The sequence below is a fragment of the Oncorhynchus mykiss genome, chromosome 13, assembly GCF_057628025.1.
Source record: "Oncorhynchus mykiss isolate SJ-2025 chromosome 13, ASM5762802v1, whole genome shotgun sequence".
Classification (NCBI taxonomy): Eukaryota; Metazoa; Chordata; class Actinopteri; order Salmoniformes; family Salmonidae; genus Oncorhynchus; species Oncorhynchus mykiss.
The window spans coordinates 13,967,625-13,986,028 of NC_143034.1; the positions used below are offsets into that span (position 1 = coordinate 13,967,625).

The following is an 18,404-nucleotide window of genomic DNA, read 5'->3' on the forward strand; positions in this document are numbered from 1 at the left end:
TCATCTCTGTACCCCACACATAGAATTATCTGGAAGGTCCCTCAGTCGAGCAGTGAATTTCAAACACAGATTCAACCACAAAAACTAGGAAGGTTTTCCAATGTCTCATAAAGTAGAGCAGATGGGTTGGTAGATGGTTTAAAATAAAAAGCAGATATTGAATATCTCTTTCAACATGGTGAAGTTATCAATTACACTATGGATGGTGTGTCGATACACCCAGTCACTACAAAGATACAGGCGTCCTTCCCAACTCAGTTGCCAGAGAGGAAGGAAACTGCTCGGGGATTTTACCATGAGGCCAATGGTGACTTTAAAACAGTTACAGAGTTTAATGGCTGTGATAGGAGGGGATTCAATTATCTGTCCTGCGTTACCCCGGTGGAAGGAGTGTCTGGGATGCCTCTGGAGCATGAGCCATGTGCCCCTTTCAAAGCCAGCTCAAAACAAAGTGATGTAGGTCAAATCTAATTTTTTTTGTCACACATTTTATTTGTCACATGCGCGAATACAAGTGTAGACTTTACCGTGAAATGCTTACTTACAAGCCCTTAACCAACAGTGCAGTTCAAGAAGAAGAAAATATTGACCAAGTAGACTAAAATAAAAAGTAACACAATAAGAATAACAATAACGAGGCTATATACAAGGGGCACCGGTACCGAGTCCACAGGCTAGTTGAGGTAATCAACATGCTGCCTTGTTGACAATATGATCGAGCATTTGAAATGGCCGTTCAGTCTAATCGAACTCCCTGAATATCCAGCAGGTGCGAGCGCTTAGTAATTAGAAGGGAAAAAAGTCCGGAACTAAGGATATTTATAGGGACATGACCGATGGGGGTTGTTTACTTTCGACCGAGTCCACAAACAACCCGCTGCGGTGAGTATGCCTAGTGCACAGGTGCTATAGCAACTTGTGTTGCAATCATATACCCAAAAACAACCGTTTTTTTTTAATGACTTGTATCTGGTCTTTTACAGGCTATACCAAATGCAATCCAAAAGGGTTTAGCAACATAATACTTTCTCCTCGTGCACGCTAGACACACTTTTGCAATCTGTGTTTGGCGCCCAGTTTCTAGCCCGATATATTGTAACTCGGTTTAGAAGAAACACTAACCTACATGCAATTGAGCCTTTTTTACCGACCCGTGTCTGCAGCCTGGTCTCATGGACTATAGGTAACATAGTAAAAGTAAATCTGCCAGGCTGGAATCTGTATGAGATGTTACGTTTGGTATTTTTACAGAAGACTGACAGCTACTTAAGGCAATAACCAAAAGGGTGGAGGGGTGGGTGTAGTAAAACTGACGTGTAACATTTTGGGTAATAAGCACCATCTACTTAGGTAAAAGGGGTTAAGGTTAGCCAACATGCTAACCACCTTTACTCCTAATGTTTAGCCTAGATAATGTTAGCTACCTAGTTCATGTTGGCCACAACAAATTGGAATTTGTAAGATGTCTGTTAACAGCATATGAAATGGATGGACATCCACGACTGTAATACATATAAAATGTAATATCATACTTGGTTTTCGGTTTTGCGTACAAAATGATAGGGAATGGTCTGAGACCAGGTTGGTGCCTGTTTGGGGATGCTTCTCCCTGTCTGGTGGTATGTCAGTGGGTAGATGCTTCTGATATGGAGTGCATGGTTTGCAGTGCCCAGGAAATAATTTTAAATTCAATTTTGGTCTCACCTGCTTCTCTGTAGACTTGTATTTTATTAGCCAACCCTTAACCTATATCTCCTGACCTGCTGTGGAAGCTCTAACCTTTTATAGGTTAAGTCAATTGACAATCTGGATCCCACACAACCTGTATACTGTGCAGTAGGAATACTGGGTCATAACAGACTTGGTGGTTTATTTTTCTCCTTTAGTCATGGTTCTTCCTGGGCTTCAGGTTTGGAGATGGATCCTCTTTGCCTGCATTCACTGGCTTTGTGTCTGTCAAGAGACTCCAAGACCGTAAGTCCATCTGCAGTTAGAATTTAGTGATCAGACTTGCTTCTCTCGTCTCTGTTTAACGTTCTCTTGTCGGAGCAATTTTTCATCTCCCCTTTCTGCAGATCTTTATCCCCCTGTATATTTCACCTGGCTTTGTGTTTAGAGATGTACTGATGTTCCTGTTGCCGGGTGTGTTCTCTGTAGGGTTTACATGGTAGCCGTTCCTGCAGTGATCCAGGCAGGCTCAGAGGCCAAGCTTTGTGCCAGCCTTCTGCAGCCCAACGAGACCCTGGTCATGACCGTATCTCTGATGGCCGACGGGCAGAACAAGAGACTTCTCCACCAGAGTTCTGACCAAGAGTTTCACCGCTGTGTCCAGTTTCAGGTCAGCCCAGCACTGGTGGACTTCCAGAACCATTCCATTAAGAGTGGACTGTACTGCTCAGCTTTGATGCATCGCTTAGGTTCTTTGTGCAATGCCAGCTTATTTTATGGTTAATGTCAGTGGTGACCTACCAGAACTTTTCTGTGATTCGGGCTCCAATTTGTACCAGGTTTTGATTGAATGCTAGTATATACTATTGAGACCATTTATATATGTAACTTACAGCAGGCTGAATGCATAATGGGATCCCTGCAGGAGTTAAACGCTCTACCTTGAAGTGGCTAGTGGCTCTTACCAACTGGGCCACACGGCACCACATTTGAATGTCCTATGTTATCGGTCCATTTGTTCACCGTGTGTCCCTGTTTCCGGCCCTGACAGGCCCCTCGTGTGAAGAGCGACAAAGTGCAGAACTTTATGGTGGAGGTTCGAGGAGAAACATTCCTATCAACAGAGGAGAGAAGGGTCATGATCAAACCCTACAGCCCCATGACGTTCATCCAAACGGACAAACCAATCTACAAACCAGGACAAACGGGTAATGTTAGAGCCGGTACACCTTTAGTCTGGTTGCTAAGAAACGGGCCAATGTTCTGTAATGGTTTACTCCGGGACGTTGACCTTTTTGGGCCCCTGACCCCATTTTGACATCAACAGTTATCCACGACCCCACCATGCCCCCTTTGTTTATTTGAGGCTATAACAGTTTTACAATGAAGTCCTGTCAGACTGAAATCTGAAGGAAGTATTGTTTGAAATGCATCAGGCAATAATTGTGTAGAAAAGAACCCCATCATTGCTGGCAAAGCTCTTCCCCAGTCTGGTCCCGTCCTCTCTGTTCTAACATCCTGCATTATGAGGATTGTAGAGGGAAACGGTAGACATCTGAAGAGCCTCGTTGTTCAGGAATGTGGTGCAGATGCAGTAAATCCCCCTGGGTTCACTCAGGATATGTACACTGGAATCAGGCTGGGAATCCTCAACCAGTATTTCTGGGAATCCTTGGAATTGAGAAAGTTGCCTGAAATTCTGCTTCTAATATTCTCATTGGGTTTGTTTTGTCGTTGGCTGTTTACAGTGCTTTTTAGAGTCGTCACCTTGGATACCCATTTTAGCCCCGTCAATCAGCTGGTGAGTTGAAAATATACGTTTGACAATAGTATTTTAGTTCAGTCTCTACTATTTCAATCCAAGATGCAGAAGTGTCACAATACTGTGATGGACATAGCAGTCTGGTATCATGTACAGCAATCAACCAGCCAGGACATGAGGCTTCCATTCATATAGGTCAGATTGGAATGTATGGGGTCATCTTTTCCTGAGATTGAATTGCAAATGCTACATGTGATGTGTATGTTAAGTGACCAAGCCAATCAGCTGTCTAGTAGCTGTAGACAGCTCTGCTCTGATGTTTACATTAAGTGACCAAGCCAACCAGCTGTCTAGTAGCTGTAGACAGCTATGCTCTGATGTTTACGTTAAGTGACCAAGCCAATCACCTGTCTAGAAGCTGTAGACAGCTCTGCTCTGATGTTTACGTTAAGTGACCAAGCCAATCACCTGTCTAGAAGCTGTAGACAGCTCTGCTCTGATGTTTACGTTAAGTGACCAAGCCAATCACCTGTCTAGAAGCTGTAGACAGCGATGCTCTGATGTTTACGTTAAGTGACTAAGCCAATCACCTGTCTAGTAGCTGTAGACAGCGATGCTCTGATGTTTACGTTAAGTGACTAAGCCAATCACCTGTCTAGTAGCTGTAGACAGCTCTGCTCTGATGTTTACGTTAAGTGACCAAGCCAATCACCTGTCTAGAAGCTGTAGACAGCTCTGCTCTGATGTTTACGTTAAGTGACCAAGCCAATCACCTGTCTAGAAGCTGTAGACAGCTCTGCTCTGATGTTTACGTTAAGTGACCAAGCCAATCACCTGTCTAGAAGCTGTAGACAGCTCTGCTCTGATGTTTACGTTAAGTGACCAAGCCAATCACCTGTCTAGAAGCTGTAGACAGCTCTGCTCTGATGTTTACGTTAAGTGACCAAGCCAATCACCTGTCTAGTAGCTGTAGACAGCTCTGCTCTGATGTTTACGTTAAGTGACCAAGCCAATCACCTGTCTAGAAGCTGTAGACAGCTCTGCTCTGATGTTTACGTTAAGTGACCAAGCCAATCACCTGTCTAGAAGCTGTAGACAGCTCTGCTCTGATGTTTACGTTAAGTGACCAAGCCAATCACCTGTCTAGTAGCTGTAGACAGCGATGCTCTGATGTTTTGGCATTGGAGTTCTTAATGAAACCTGACCCCGTCTCTTGTCTTTGCCCTTCACAGTACAACATTGTGGAACTTGAGGTAAGATCCTTGTTGGTGTAACTTTATGTTGACTGTCAGTGTAAAGACTGCAGCATTATGACTCCCCCTGCTAGCTAGGTCCTCATATCCACCTACTGTACAAGTTAGCTAAATACTTCCAATCAGCGTTGTGTGTAATCTGGGCCCTCTTCAGTAGATGAATGTTGCAGATATAACTGACTCCTTGTCCTGTATACTGTTGTGAACTTTCCACAACGTTGTGTCCTGCTGAACATGCCCCTTCCTATGAACCAACAGGACGTTAATCACAACCGGATTGGACAGTGGGTCAACACTACATCCAGTGGCAACATTCTGCAGCTTTCTCACCCCCTGAACTCTGAAGCCCCTGTAGGATCCTATACCATTGTAGTGTGGATTGGTGGAGAGAAAATCTACCACAACTTCAAGGTAGAACAGTATGGTAGGTTGAGTTTCTCTTTCATGCTCGGTGATGTTGCATCACAATCCCGGAACGTTCTGGAGTTCACTGCTGTTCTTTTTATCTGTAGTTTTGCCCAAGTTTGAGATCAAAATGAACCTCACTGAGAAGATCAGCGTTGTTCAAGAGGAGTATGAAGTGAAAGTGTGTGCAGAGTGAGTAAACACTATTGGTGATTTGCAATGTACTGTAGTTACAAGGTGATGTGGAACTCCACTACATGTCATTAATTATCTCATTACGCGAAGGCAGACCTGGGTTCAACTACTATTAGAAGTGTTACGTTTACTTTCACATTTCAAATGAAGGATTTGAAAATACAAGTAAATAACATTGTATTGGTCACAACACGTGTTTGGTTCATGTTGAGGGTGCAGCGATATAGATGATCAATGCCAGAGGTATAGAATACAGTATAAACAAATGAGATGAGTAATGCAAGGTATGTAAGCATTATTAGTGACTAGTATTCCAATGATGTCAAGTCTGTAGGCAGCAGCCTCTGCTAGTACTGTAGCTTCATTTGATAATACACTTGGAAATTGTTATGCATTTGAGGATACTCAAATACACTTATTTAAATATGCATGTGGTCTGCATTAATGACCCATGCTAATTGAAGACCTATAGTGCTACTGCTCAAGTCTTAAACTGCTGCTAGGATCCCTGAGATTTGTTAGTGGCATTTACGTGACCAGCTGGTTCTTCGGTCATAAAGCATCTCAGATTAGGATGGCTGTTCTAGGATCAGGTCCCAGCCTTGACATGTGACCTCGTTCATTATGATCTATAGTTAAAACTGATCCTGTTCTGAGGCTCTATGAATACAGGTCCAGATTCATTGACCGTGTTCAACGCCTGACTTCAAGCCTTTAGGTCTTATGTTTTTAATATGGTAACTGGATGCAGGAAGTTGACACTTGTCTTGTTGTGAATTGAAATCAGATACACGTATGGGCAGCCTGTACCTGGTAAAGCAGGGGTGAAGTTGTGCCGACCTTTGGTGGACAATGCAGTGATACCAATAACAGTTGATGAGCGAAATCCACAAGGAGTTCCTGATTACACACCTCCATGCCACAAAGAGTCAATAGAGGTCTGTCTGCTTTCCTAAAACGAGTAGTGCTGTTTTTACCAACCTATGACATTTTGAATGGGATTTAAATGTGTTTTTGTGGTTCTGCCTGCTTTTCCTAGATGGACCATACTGGCTGTGCTTCTTATGTCTTCAACATGGCACTTTTCACAAAGAATGCAGGAGAGAAATTGCTGGGAGACGTGTTTAGTTTCCATGCAGAAGTACAGGAGGAGGGGACAGGCAAGTCCTCATCACAATCATTATGAGATGCGTCATGTTGACTCAATACAAAACCCTTCATTTCACTTCAGCTGATGGCGACGTAACTATTGGCTGTTTCATTAGATCAGGTTCCCTAACTGTCCTGGGGTTCCCCCTGGGTTCATGTTTTGGTTTTTGCCCGAGCGCTACACAGCTGACTGGAATAACCATCTCATAATGTAGTTGTGATTAGAATCCGCTGTAGTGCCAGGGCAAGAAACTACACGGTGCACCCGGGGGGGGTCCCAGAACTGAGTTTGGGTTACTCTGCGTTGGTAAGAGCTTTTTGACCGTTGGTGCTGCAGCAGGGTTTTATATAATGCTGTTTTAATGTTCTGTGGAAGCTGCACTGCAATTCACTTTCTGCTTTGTGAAATAAAACCATATTTGTTTTAATTTGACAGGTATTACACTGTCAGAGGAGAGAAATGTAGAGCTCTCCTATGTGATTGGAGAATTCACATTTGTTGACACGCCCCAAATCTATGAGCATGGATCAATTATCGAAGGCAAGGTCAGTCCAACTGGTGTTCCTGTTGCATTGTGGATGCTTGGTTTGTCCTGCTTCCTGAACTACCAGTATGTGGTGTCACTTCATTCATACAACCCCCCCCCCCCCCCCCCTTTTCTTCAGATAAATGCTGTTCGATATAACAACACACCCATCTCTGACATGTTAGTCTACCTGTTCGAGGAGAAAGGCTGGTCCTCATATCTACGACTACAGAACCTAACCACGGACAGTCGTGGTATTGCCAGGTTCTCCGTCAACACAACCAGTCTGCCCAAAGAGAATATTAACCTCGTAGTGAGTATGATTCCTTCTAGGTTTGAGAGACTTTATAATCGATGCCAGTCTCTGGGCCTATACAATATCTACATCTTAAATAGAACTATAATAAAGTTTAATTAGTTAATCTGATTAATAATGTTAATTCATAAGGAAGGGATTGGGTTTTTAAGCAAGCAAAAAGGGTCGTTAACCTGTGGTTGAACCGACTCAACTTAGCTCTGGGATGTTTAGATAAGGTAGAGTTCTCCATTATCTGGAACTGTCTTCTAAATAGTGATGGATGAAGGTGAAGATTCCAGAAGTGAATCTGGATAAGTGTGTCTGGAGTGAGCGAGCTAGTGGGTTGGAATCAACTGTTGAACCTGTTCTGTCCTGGTCATAGGAGGAAAGACATTTTATAACCTATGACGTCATATTTTGTATATAAACTGTTGGGGGTTTCATGGCAGCGAGCTCTGAGAATAAATACTGTCATCTAATTTTGATAAGACTGGTCCCTGTCTATTTTATACAAATAACAATCTTACAAATTCTTAAACAGAGTGCATTTAATTAATGAACACACATAGGAATTATGACATTCCTGTGACGGGGGAACCAAAACGTGCACCGCTTGGGGTCCCCAGGACAGTTGGGGAAACGATGCCCAGAGGTCATGACCCTAACAGGCTAGGTGGAAGTAAGGTGGATCTGTTACCATATTGCTTCCTGTCATCCTCTCAGATCCCCGTTGTATATAGGAGGGGCTCTAGGGGTTGATTTAGGATTGGGCCTTTAGTTAGACTCTTCCTTTTGTTCCTTTCCAGGTGAGCGACACCCCACAAGTGGAGTACCCAGGATACAGGGTCCCCTATTTCAACAGAGGGCAACACCTACTCTCGCTGATCCAGCCCGCTGCCCCTGACATTAAACCGTCCAGCTCCCTGGCTATTCAGAAGGTGGAGAAACCACTGGCGTGTGGGCAGGCGGTGTCCATCACCATCCGCTATGCCATCGTAGGGGAGACTGTCCCAAAGGGCTCTGTGGCTGTCCTCTACCTGGTGAGTAGAACCAGGAACAACCTGCAAACCCATGGTGCCTCAAACAGCACCATATTTCCTATTTGCACTCCTTTTGACCAGGATCATGTCAGGCCCGAGCCACACTTTCAAAGGAAGGATGTTCCTAAACTACACCAATACTCCTAATCAACCACTGTAACCCAACCTTGCTCATGTTACAAATTGGAATTCGTAATATATAAATAATACATTTAGCGAAGTCATAACCGATATAAAATGGATGATGGGCATCCACAAATGAATAGGTGCTAACGTATCCTACTAATGGGAGTCGTGGATTTGTTAACCGTGTTACGTCTACCCCATGAGTCCAGGTTGCAACGTCTCCACTCTGTTGCTGAGAACTGTTTCCTTTCCCTCCAGGCCTTGTCCAGAGGGGTCATAGTTCAGCATGGACACATCAATGTTACTGTGCAGCAGGACAGTCCTGGTGAGTGAGTTTCATGAAGTGATTCTGAACGTTCTGGAAGGTGCTTAATGAGTGACCTGCTCTTTGCGTTGCAGTAGCCGAGGGTGACGTCACCTTGACGTTGGCAGTGGTCCCAGAGATGGCGCCGGTGGTTCAGCTCCTGGTGTACAGTATGCTACCCAGTGAGACTGTCATCGCCCACAGCATGAACTTCCCCACTGAGAAATGCTTCAGGAACAAGGTGTGTGTGTGTGTGTGTGGAGGAGTCTGGCATATCCCCAGTGACTGTACATCACAAACATTGTTGTCATTTTATGAAAGGTGTCCAGTATTTCCATACCTGGAGTAATGGTATCTGTGTCTGCCAGGTGTTGGTGGAGTTCTCACCCTCCAACGCTGTCCCAGGGGAGGAGAACACCCTGCATCTCTCGGCCCGGCCCGGTTCCCTCTGTGGGCTCAGTGCTGTTGACCAGAGTGTTGGCATCATGGAGCCAGGGAAGAGGCTGGATGCTGACAAGGTAACACAGCTCACTGAAGTGAACAACAGTGGTACCACCATACCTACTGTTTTGGTGGTGCTGGGAATACAACCAGTGACCACAGCAGACATGGAGTGGATCTGTTCACTGTTGGGAGCTTTTATCAAATGTGATGGGACTCATTCTCTGGCTTGAGGCCCACTTTCTATTGACTCTCAGTAACTGGAAAGCACCTCCTTGTTGATGGGACAACTTTCTAAACGTTTAGCAACGGACAACAAAATGGAGTGTTTCCCCAAGTAGTCGTTTCAGTCTGTTCTGTTTGGTCCCCAATGAACAAGGTCATTTCACACCTCCCTGTTGTCCCATTCCAGATATTTGATTTGCTACCGGTCAAGGAGACGACCTATGTTCCCTACGAGCTTGAAGATCCAGTAGCATGTTTACGCGTTAGACCAAGGAGATCCATAATACCACACCCATATGGACCGTCTGAGCAGACAAATGATCCTTATGCAGCTTTTCAGGTAAATATTTCTGCCCTGTTTTCTCAACTTGAAGCCTCTTCTTTCTGGGAAGAATCAGTCACCATACTGTTACAATGTGTTAAACTTAATAGAATGACAAACTGACTTTTATTACTAAATTGGTTCTGCTTTTTCTAGACACTGGGATTGAAGCTAGCGACTAACCTGGATATAAGAGTACCTTCCTGCCTCAGTTACCAGGGGAACCAGTACTATCGCTCCTATGGTGAGATGTCCTTACCAACCCTTATTCTCATTGCCAAGTCTAATGAATCTTGGGTTATGGATGACCATTTGCTAGAATAACAAAGCCTGGTTAAACTGGTCTAAACACTGCATGCACTCACTGAGCCCAGCAGCATTCAGTCTATGTTTTGTGTTGGTAGTAGCTTACAGCCTAATGGCTAGGCCTGGATCAGCGGGTCCTAGACTTGAAATGGCTGTGGCTGGTGGACTTGCCGCTCCACCTCCGCCACCCATACAGACGGTCCGTACATTCTTCCCTGAGACATGGATTTGGGACCTTGTGGAAGTTGGGTAAGTGCTCTGCAGAGTGAGGCCGACCTCTTGTGAAAGCCCTCTTAGCTCTTGCCTCGTATCCAAACAGTAGTGGTGTAGATTAGGAACCTGAACCTCTGTAAACTGTAGGTCAGCTTCCTCTTAGGAAATACCCTTTGACCTCAATGGGTGTCCCTGGTTAGATAAAGCTTAAATGCATTTGTAACAACAAACTGTGTTGAAATTAGTCTTTCTCTATTAGACACGTGGTGGCTTTCTGTTTGAACTCTGACCTCTGTATTCCAGGGAGTCTGGATCTTTAGATGTCCCCCTGACAGTCCCAGACACCATCACCACCTGGGAGACTGAGGTCTTCTGCCTGGCCCCCAGTGGCTTTGGTCTGGCTCCTCTGGTGGAGCTCACGGTCTTCCAGCCCTTCTTCCTGGAGCTCACCCTGCCCTACTCAGTCATCCGGGGAGAGCACTTTGAGCTGAAGGCCACTGTGTTTAACTACCTCTCCAAGTGCATCATGGTACGACGCTGCACCAGGATGGTTTCTTGAGTTGTATTGTTTGTGTCGTACCACGTTATCTTACCCCGTGCTCCTCTTTGGCAGGTTTCTGTGACTCCAGCTCTTTCCTCAGACTACACTCTCACACCCTTGCGTGATGTCCAGGACTCCTCGTGCTTGTGTGCCAATGGACGAAAGACCTTCAGTTGGACTATGGCCCCCTCTGTCCTGGGTTAGTCTTCATCTGTTCAAACGGCAGAATGGATGTCAACCTGAGTTGTGTACTGTCACCGTATTGGATGTTGTGTAACCTGCGCTGTACTGTGTGTAGGGGTTTTGAACGTGTCTGTTAGTGCGGCGGCTGTCCGGTCCCAGACTGCGTGTGACAACGGGGTTGTGAACGTACCGGAGAGAGGACGCGTTGACACAGTCACACGGAGCCTGCTGGTGAAGGTATGTAGTCTACCGCTGTGGGAGAACTAACGTTAGGTAGCACAGATACTGTCTAGTGGAACTGCCTCTGAAATGAATCCCTCTCCTCCTCCAGGCTGAGGGAACAGAGAAGAGCCACACCTACAACTGGTTGCTGTGTCCTACTGGTCAGTAATGAATCAACGTTGAATGTTCACGGTGGTTGACGTGATCATCTTCATTCAGCTCCTCTTTGTGTCCACAGGAGAAGCTCTGACGGAGGAGGTGGAACTGCAACTTCCCCAGAATGTGGTGGATGGCTCTGCTAGGATTTCCCTCTCGGTTTTGGGTAAAATAAACCATTGTGTAGTGGTGGGAAGACGAACCTTCTCCAGTGACGATGCTGCTGTTTGCAGAAGAGAACAGTCTGTAACAGAAGTCCCTTGTTTCTCTGTAGGGGACATCCTGGGTCGGGCCCTCAACAACCTGGATGGACTGTTGCAGATGCCGTATGGGTGTGGGGAGCAGAATATGGCCCTGCTCTCCCCCAATATCTACATCCTGGAGTACCTGAGGAACACAGAGCAGCTCACGCCAGCCATCCTAGAAAAGGCCACCAAGTTCCTCACTAGTGGTAGGAGAGTCCCTTAAAATCTGTCTTGATTAGATGCCAAATCCACAAACCGGGCTGGATTTGTCCAATTAGAGGATTTCGTTTTCTCCACAGTGTACCCTGCTGTCATGTTAACAGCGGAGCTGCATGACAGATGATCTCAATGTCATAACATCACTGACCCAACACATGGTTTTCTACTGAAGTCATTTGATGGTAGAATATTGACACTGTCTCATAGCACCCTATTCCTTACATAGGGCAGGACTCTCCAACCTTGTTACTGTCCTGTATGTAGGTTTTCACTCCAACCCTAATCTCGCTCCCCTTCTAATAATTAGCTGGTTGAATGGGGGTTAATTACAACTTGGTTGGAGGGTAGCTCTCCGTGAACAGGGTTGGAGAGCCCTGAGATATAAGGAGCCGTTTGGGGCACAACTCTGGGAATAGAACAAGCGCTTGGTCACCGTTGATGATAAAAACCCACCGGCAGGTTACCAACGGCAGCTGAACTACAAGAATGCTGATGGTGCGTACAGCACGTTTGGACAAGGCTTGGGGAACACCTGGTGAGTACTTGGCTTGTTTTTCACCTACTGGTAGTTTCAATGACGTATTGACCAATCAAATGGCATCTCTGGCATGGAGACGCTGGATAGGACAGCTGACGTGTGTGATGTCATGACTTGGAGCTTGACGATACGATGTTAGGGCTTTTAAATGAATCCACTTCTTTCTTCAGGCTGACTGCTTTTGTCTTGAGATCCTTTGGCAAAGCCCAGTCTTTCATCTATGTTGACCCGGCAACGATGGAGCAATCCAAGACTTGGTTGGAACGTCAACAAGGCCAACGTGGCTGTTTCAGAACTTCAGGGAAGCTCTTGAACAACAGAATGAAGGTATTTATATTGCTAATAAACTGGTTGTCTGTTTCGTCAGACCGGCCGTAGTTTGATTTCAACAGGCTAGATACAGTTGGTGTCTTGACATTGTTTTCTAGGGTGGAGTGACGGATGAAGTCACACTGACGGCTTACATCACTGCTTCAATGCTGGAGCTCAACATGTCCGTGACGGTAAGTAGCTTCACTCCATGGAACCATTTCTCACACCGTCATTACAGGCAACTCATTCAGCCTCCTGTATGAAATCTGTCTCACATCAACTGTCATTTACAGCTTCTACGACGTAGTGAAGTCATTTCTCTGCCAGTAGCCTATGAAATAACAAAGAATGGGCTTAGATCTGTAAGGGAACACCCCCCCTGAAATGGACAAAAATGAATGGGAAGTCATTGGCACTGGACAAACCATATACACGGTGTCCAATACCACTCAATTCGGCGTCGTTTCGTTCAAAGTTGATTGCAAATGCCATATGGCAAATGCCAGGTGTAACACTTTGAAAATCCAACAGGTGGCGAGTGCGCTCCACTGTGGTTTTTCATATTGCAAATGCAACACAAGTCAACATCAAAAAGCAAAATTTTGAAAAAGTGAGAAATTCAAAAACCTAGCAACCCCTTAAAGTGCTTTCTGGACCGTTTTTCAAAATTCTTTTGATTTGTGTCAATTACACATGTATAAGAACTTCAACATACTTCAGCCATTGAATTTATTTTTTACTTGTGCATAAGGCATATGTTTTGTCCATTTGCAATGTGATTTCATAGGAAGTCAAAAGTAACTTTTTTGGGGGGCCAAATGCCATAAGAAATTTGACATGCTCAAAAATCCTGCAGAAATGCAAAATTGACCGGCCTGTTTAACACAGGATGGCCGGGCATTGATAGTGGTTCTTCATCGCTCGTTGTGTTGATTTCATTATGTCCATTGGTTTATGTTTTCTCACTTTTGCAAATTCACTGTGCATTTGCAATATGGTTCAATGGGCATTTACCATCACGGATTTGTCATGCTATAAAAATCCTGCAGGAATGCGAAATTGACTGGCCCAATGAACTCGGGATGGCTGGGCAGTGATTCTGGTACCTCACTGTTTAAACATATTGCAAATGGACAATAGTCACCAGCAAGTCACTGTCCATCAGTCAATTAGATATCATTCTGACACCAAACCCACTTTTTCCAACTCGTTTAGTAGCCAACTATCACATACTACAGAGCTGGCCCAAAATTCACAACGCCTTCTATTCAAACCATAATAAAAACGTAGTTGCGTTCCAGCTGCGGGTCCAGTTCTAATGTTATGTGTAGGCCTAGCTGAGGCAACCCCGAATCCCAAGTTTTGGCTCGATAAGTAATTTGGTGCCCGAGCAAGACCCTAATTGGTGCTGGAAATCCACTTTTTTCCATTCCTTGCTACGGGGTCCTTGAATGAGCTATCGGACAAAAACGTTGGTCCGTCTATATGGGCCGAGGCGGTCGCAATGCACCTAGTCTTGCGACTCTGGGACATTTCTAAATGTTGTCATTTTCGTGATGGTCAAAATGAATTGACGTCATTGCAGATGTACGAGGCTGTTTCTCGGTCCGAGAACCTTCTAGAGCCACGTAACTCACCACGCACTATCGACCTGAGGTCTAGAACAGATTTCGGAACTCTAGGTCTGACGGTTCTTTTTTAGCTCGAACAAAGGTAACTATTGCAGGCTGTCTCTACACACCCCAATGGGTCCCTCCTGCCAAGCTGTGTGATTTAGTTTTTCTTGGTAATTTTATGGGAATCATGACGGATTTACAGTTCATGGGGGTTGCCTAATCACACATATGAAGCTTTGAAAAGGTCTGACCATTTTAACCCTTCAAAACAGCCACTATGACACCATTTAAGGCACTTCCGGTTTACAGAATACTGAGTTTTTTTAAAAGTCTTTATGTTAAGAACTGAGTTATTTACGGAGGGTTTAGTGAGTGTTATTTCAGAAAATCACATATCTCGCAGAGCTCCGCAGCACACTTTAAAAAGATTCGTATGAACACCCTGCATCTGAATCTGTAACTGTTAAAAAAAAAAAAAAGAACATCACCAATTTGACATTGTACGATTTCTCTTAAATGGCGATAGATAAATGGCTGGTTCTTTTTTTTTATTGACACCAGAGGCTCCTTGACTTTGACGTGAAGCGGAAAAATTATTGCTCTATTTTCATTTTGGACCTTTTTTCCCAGTAAAATGGCCATAACTCAACCGTTGAGGCCTAGACGCCATCTTGTTCGGGGCCAACTGCCCATCATGCCAAACCTACGCTCACCAAGTTTTGGCTTCGAAATATTTTCAGTTTAGGAGAAGGCCACATCGTGATGTTTTGTACATTTGCAATATGATTGCTTATGCCCTCTTGTGGGATTTACCGGGACAGTGGAAAAATGACAAATTTTATAAAACGGAAACTGAATGTCTGAGTTCGTTTGACTTCCCGGTAGATCCGGCCCTGCCGCACGGCCCGACGCCGTCCGTGAATTTTACAAACGTTTTCGGACGTCTAGTAAGGGACCGTATATTTGCAATATGGACTCTCACTAACCACATGGCGATTGTCAATGTTCCCTTAAGGTATGTTACTACTGATATTAGGCTCTGTATGCTACTGTAAAGTGAGAAAGGAAATGTGCTGTAGTCTGGTCCCAGATCTGTTTGTGTTTATTTTTAGAGTGCCATGCCTCTTTAGCAGGGGACCTCTGCATGTACAGAAATTATACCCTTTACAAATGCAACGTAATAAAATGTACAAGGAAAAACAATCCCGTTCCTCAGCAAAAAGTGTTCCCTAATCAACAATTTGAACTGCCTGAGGCCCCAGAACAGCAAGTTGAATGGAACCCAGTCCAAACTGATCTGGGACCAGGCTGGCTTTTAATGTGCTGCTGTCATTCTGTGCTCTAGGATCATGTTGTGGACCACAGCTTGTCTTGCCTGAAGAACTCCACCAGTGATTTGTCCAACACCTACGCTACTGCTCTGCTGGCCTACACCTTCACCCTGGCAGGTGACATGGAGACACGGGCCCGGCTTCTGCAGCACCTCGACACCATCTCATTTCAAGAGGGTGAGCTATATCCTGGTAGCGCTGTCTTACCTTGATTGAGCATGCCTGGATAATGGAGTACTCCTAAAAGTGCAAACCCTCAGACCATCTGGCACTCCAGAGAGGCCCAATAAAATGATTAATTTTAAATTATTGTTAAGAAGAAAAAAAATACTCTTGCTCCTAAAAAATGTTTTGGACATGAATTGGGGAGGTCAGAACTTTGTATTGTGTAGTCTGTATTAGGATGAATAAGCTAGTCCTTATTCTGGTGTGTGCTCCTCAACCCTCAGGGGGTCTCCTGCACTGGTCCCAGTCCTCCTCGGAGACCTCACCCTCCCTGGAGGTGGAGATCAGCTCCTACGTTCTGCTGGCGTCCCTCAGTGCCTCTTCTCGGTCGACCTCTGACCTGGGCTACGCCTCCCGCATCGTCAGGTGGCTGGTGAGGCAGCAGAACGCTTACGGAGGCTTCTCTTCCACCCAGGTATACTTCCTAAACGCCAGTGGTCTGAAATGGTGCACTAGTACAAACATTGACTTGTATCAGACCACAGGGCATGTGTTCTTCATGTCCAACCTGGTGAGGCTCCCTTCCACTGCTAGAGCCTAGAAACCATCATCGTAATGGATGGAATTGGGATTTAGTCACTTTAGCAACTGTTCAATGTGAGAAATATTCAACCCTTTTAAAATGGTCTCTTTTCATTTTGAACTGATTGTCCTGTGGTGTGCATGTCTAGGACACGGTGGTGGCCCTCCAGGCCCTGGCTCTCTACTCCACCAGGGTGTTCAGTAGAGGAGGAGCCAGCACAGTGACGGTCAGGTCTCCCAGTGGGGACCGGTGCCTCTTCCATGTGAACCAAAACAACAAGCTTCTGTACCAGGAGAGGGCGCTGCAGGACACAGAAGGGAAGTACAGCGTTGAAGTGCAGGGCAGTGCTTGTGCCTCAGTGCAGGTCAGTGAAAACACATCTCTCCTCCAGTCCTGTGGCGCAAGATGCCCTTTAATACACAGTACAGGGAAGCTGTTTCTTCTGGCTCATAAAATGTTTGTATTCGGACAGGATGGTTTCCCTGACTTCCTCTTCTCTATCCCAGGTGGTGCTCCGCTACAACGTCCCTACTCCTACCAGAAGCACAACGCTCAGTATCCAGGTGACTCCAGAGGTGGACTGCAACAGGAAGTCTTTGAGACCCAGAGTCACGCTGAAGCTCCAGTCTCGGTCAGAATGAAGGACATATTTGTATGAATTCTAGTAAATGTGTGACCTGCAGAATGGGTTTGACCCAAATGAATTAGTTTTGTTATACCTGTGTATATTGACCTTCTAGTTGGTACCTCGGCTTGGATCAGTCAGAATGCTTATCTGGTCTTTATGGATAAAAAAATCAGCTGTCAATCATCTTTCTCAGATATCATGGAAAGGAGCTCACCACCAATATGATTATAGTGGATTTGAAAATGCTCTCTGGGTTTTCTCCAGATCCAGACTCTTTGGGGAGGGTGAGTTGTTGGGACCTTTATCCATGGAGGTCTTGCCTCGTCTGTGTCCCTTTGTTTAAGGATGACGGTTCTTTGTTCATGCGATATCAATGACTTGTCTTCACAGCTGCGGGGTTCAAGTCAAGTGGATCGTGTTGATATCAAAGATGACCATGTGTTAATGTACTTGACAGAGGTGAGGTGAAAACCATCTATCAGTCTGAAACCATTCACATGGCACTTCATATAATGGGCTTCATTTAAGCATAATATTTTTTGATGTACAGTAACTTCTGCTTTGATCATTTAATGACCCGTTTGTTTTTCTCCCAACAGCTGACATCACTTCCTTTCCACATCACCCTGGACATCATACAGGAGTTCCCAGTACAGAATCTAAAGCCAGCAGTGGTCAAGATCTATGACTACTACCAGCCAAGTAAGTTACTCTACTAACCCTCCCCAAAACGTTATTTTTACCCTCTTCTGAGGAACATTTGGTCAAGTTGTTTTCATTTACTGAGACGAAGCTGTCTTACGGTTACAGGTGACCAGGCTGAGACAGAATACGTCTTCCCTTGCAACTAGGGGTTCCAAGCTGGTGAGCTACTTGAAATCTGGAGTTATTGATGATGAATTGTGTACTATACATGATTTAGGGAGCCAGTCTTCCTTTAATCTAAATGTTGGTCAGTTTGCTAAAGGATTCATTAAATGTCTTTGCTCCTCGACAGATGGAAGAAGATGACATTGATGTCACACCTGCAACCCTTGAGACGTCTTTCAAGTGCTGAAGTAAAACTATTGATCTGGAAATAAAGTGTTTCATTAAAACCCTTTTCTGGAGCCTGTTGTCTCTGAGCAGTGAGGTGAATATTGAGGCAGTGGTGTTCATCCTGGGGTACATTAAGCAATGTGATTGGGTCCAGTAAACAGAGCAGCTCTCTGGAGGTGTAGTTTCCATCTGTGCTGTTAATCAGGGTCGCCAACTGTACAAAAGTGTTCACAACTTTGGCTTCTCATCTCTTTTGTTCCTCAGTCTGTGACATGGACCCCTGTAGTTATGAAGGCCTGGTTCTTTTAGTTCTCATCAGGGAATGGGTCAGGACATATTACCACTAAATGACATTAACGTCTTACTGTGATCTCATGATGAATGGTGTGGGCA

At 45.0% G+C, this 18,404-nt stretch overlaps 1 protein-coding gene across 5 annotated transcripts; it reads left to right on the top strand.

The window, feature by feature from the left end:
- The first annotated feature begins 260 nt into the window (after positions 1 to 260).
- On the top strand, positions 261 to 18,073 carry LOC149978713 (alpha-2-macroglobulin-like). Of its 5 annotated transcripts, none has more exons than XM_090195266.1 (37): positions 261 to 882; positions 1,887 to 1,974; positions 2,158 to 2,338; positions 2,720 to 2,876; positions 3,417 to 3,469; positions 4,663 to 4,683; positions 4,942 to 5,107; positions 5,196 to 5,280; positions 6,071 to 6,221; positions 6,323 to 6,443; positions 6,869 to 6,978; positions 7,099 to 7,272; positions 8,064 to 8,297; positions 8,682 to 8,748; positions 8,823 to 8,968; positions 9,096 to 9,245; positions 9,581 to 9,733; positions 9,872 to 9,959; positions 10,123 to 10,270; positions 10,538 to 10,763; positions 10,848 to 10,974; positions 11,074 to 11,195; positions 11,290 to 11,341; positions 11,419 to 11,502; positions 11,611 to 11,787; positions 12,260 to 12,335; positions 12,509 to 12,665; positions 12,767 to 12,841; positions 15,612 to 15,774; positions 16,047 to 16,237; positions 16,494 to 16,709; positions 16,852 to 16,976; positions 17,167 to 17,257; positions 17,364 to 17,432; positions 17,573 to 17,675; positions 17,784 to 17,837; positions 17,971 to 18,073. In XM_090195266.1, the coding sequence occupies exons 1-36, from the start codon at positions 837 to 839 to the stop codon at positions 17,822 to 17,824; spliced, it is 4,434 nt and encodes a 1,477-aa protein (XP_090051392.1). In that variant the 5' UTR covers positions 261 to 836; the 3' UTR covers positions 17,825 to 17,837; positions 17,971 to 18,073. The 5 variants fall into 5 exon arrangements, with proteins under 5 accessions (XP_090051392.1, XP_090051391.1, XP_090051393.1 ...); XM_090195265.1 differs by having other exon boundaries at positions 439 to 882; positions 10,120 to 10,270; XM_090195267.1 differs by having other exon boundaries at positions 666 to 882; positions 8,826 to 8,968; positions 10,120 to 10,270.
- Positions 18,074 to 18,404: the final 331 nt, after the last annotated feature.

Bases quoted from the DNA above. Each gene is read 5' to 3' on its own strand.
- LOC149978713 (XM_090195265.1), top strand. From the start codon at position 837: ATGGGGGTTGTTTACTTTCGACCGAGTCCACAAACAACCCGCTGCG. The intron at 12,666-12,766 runs GTATTTATATTG...ATTGTTTTCTAG, and splicing joins TCTTGAACAACAGAATGAAG to GGTGGAGTGACGGATGAAGT. The intron at 16,710-16,851 runs GTCAGTGAAAAC...TCTCTATCCCAG, and splicing joins GTGCTTGTGCCTCAGTGCAG to GTGGTGCTCCGCTACAACGT.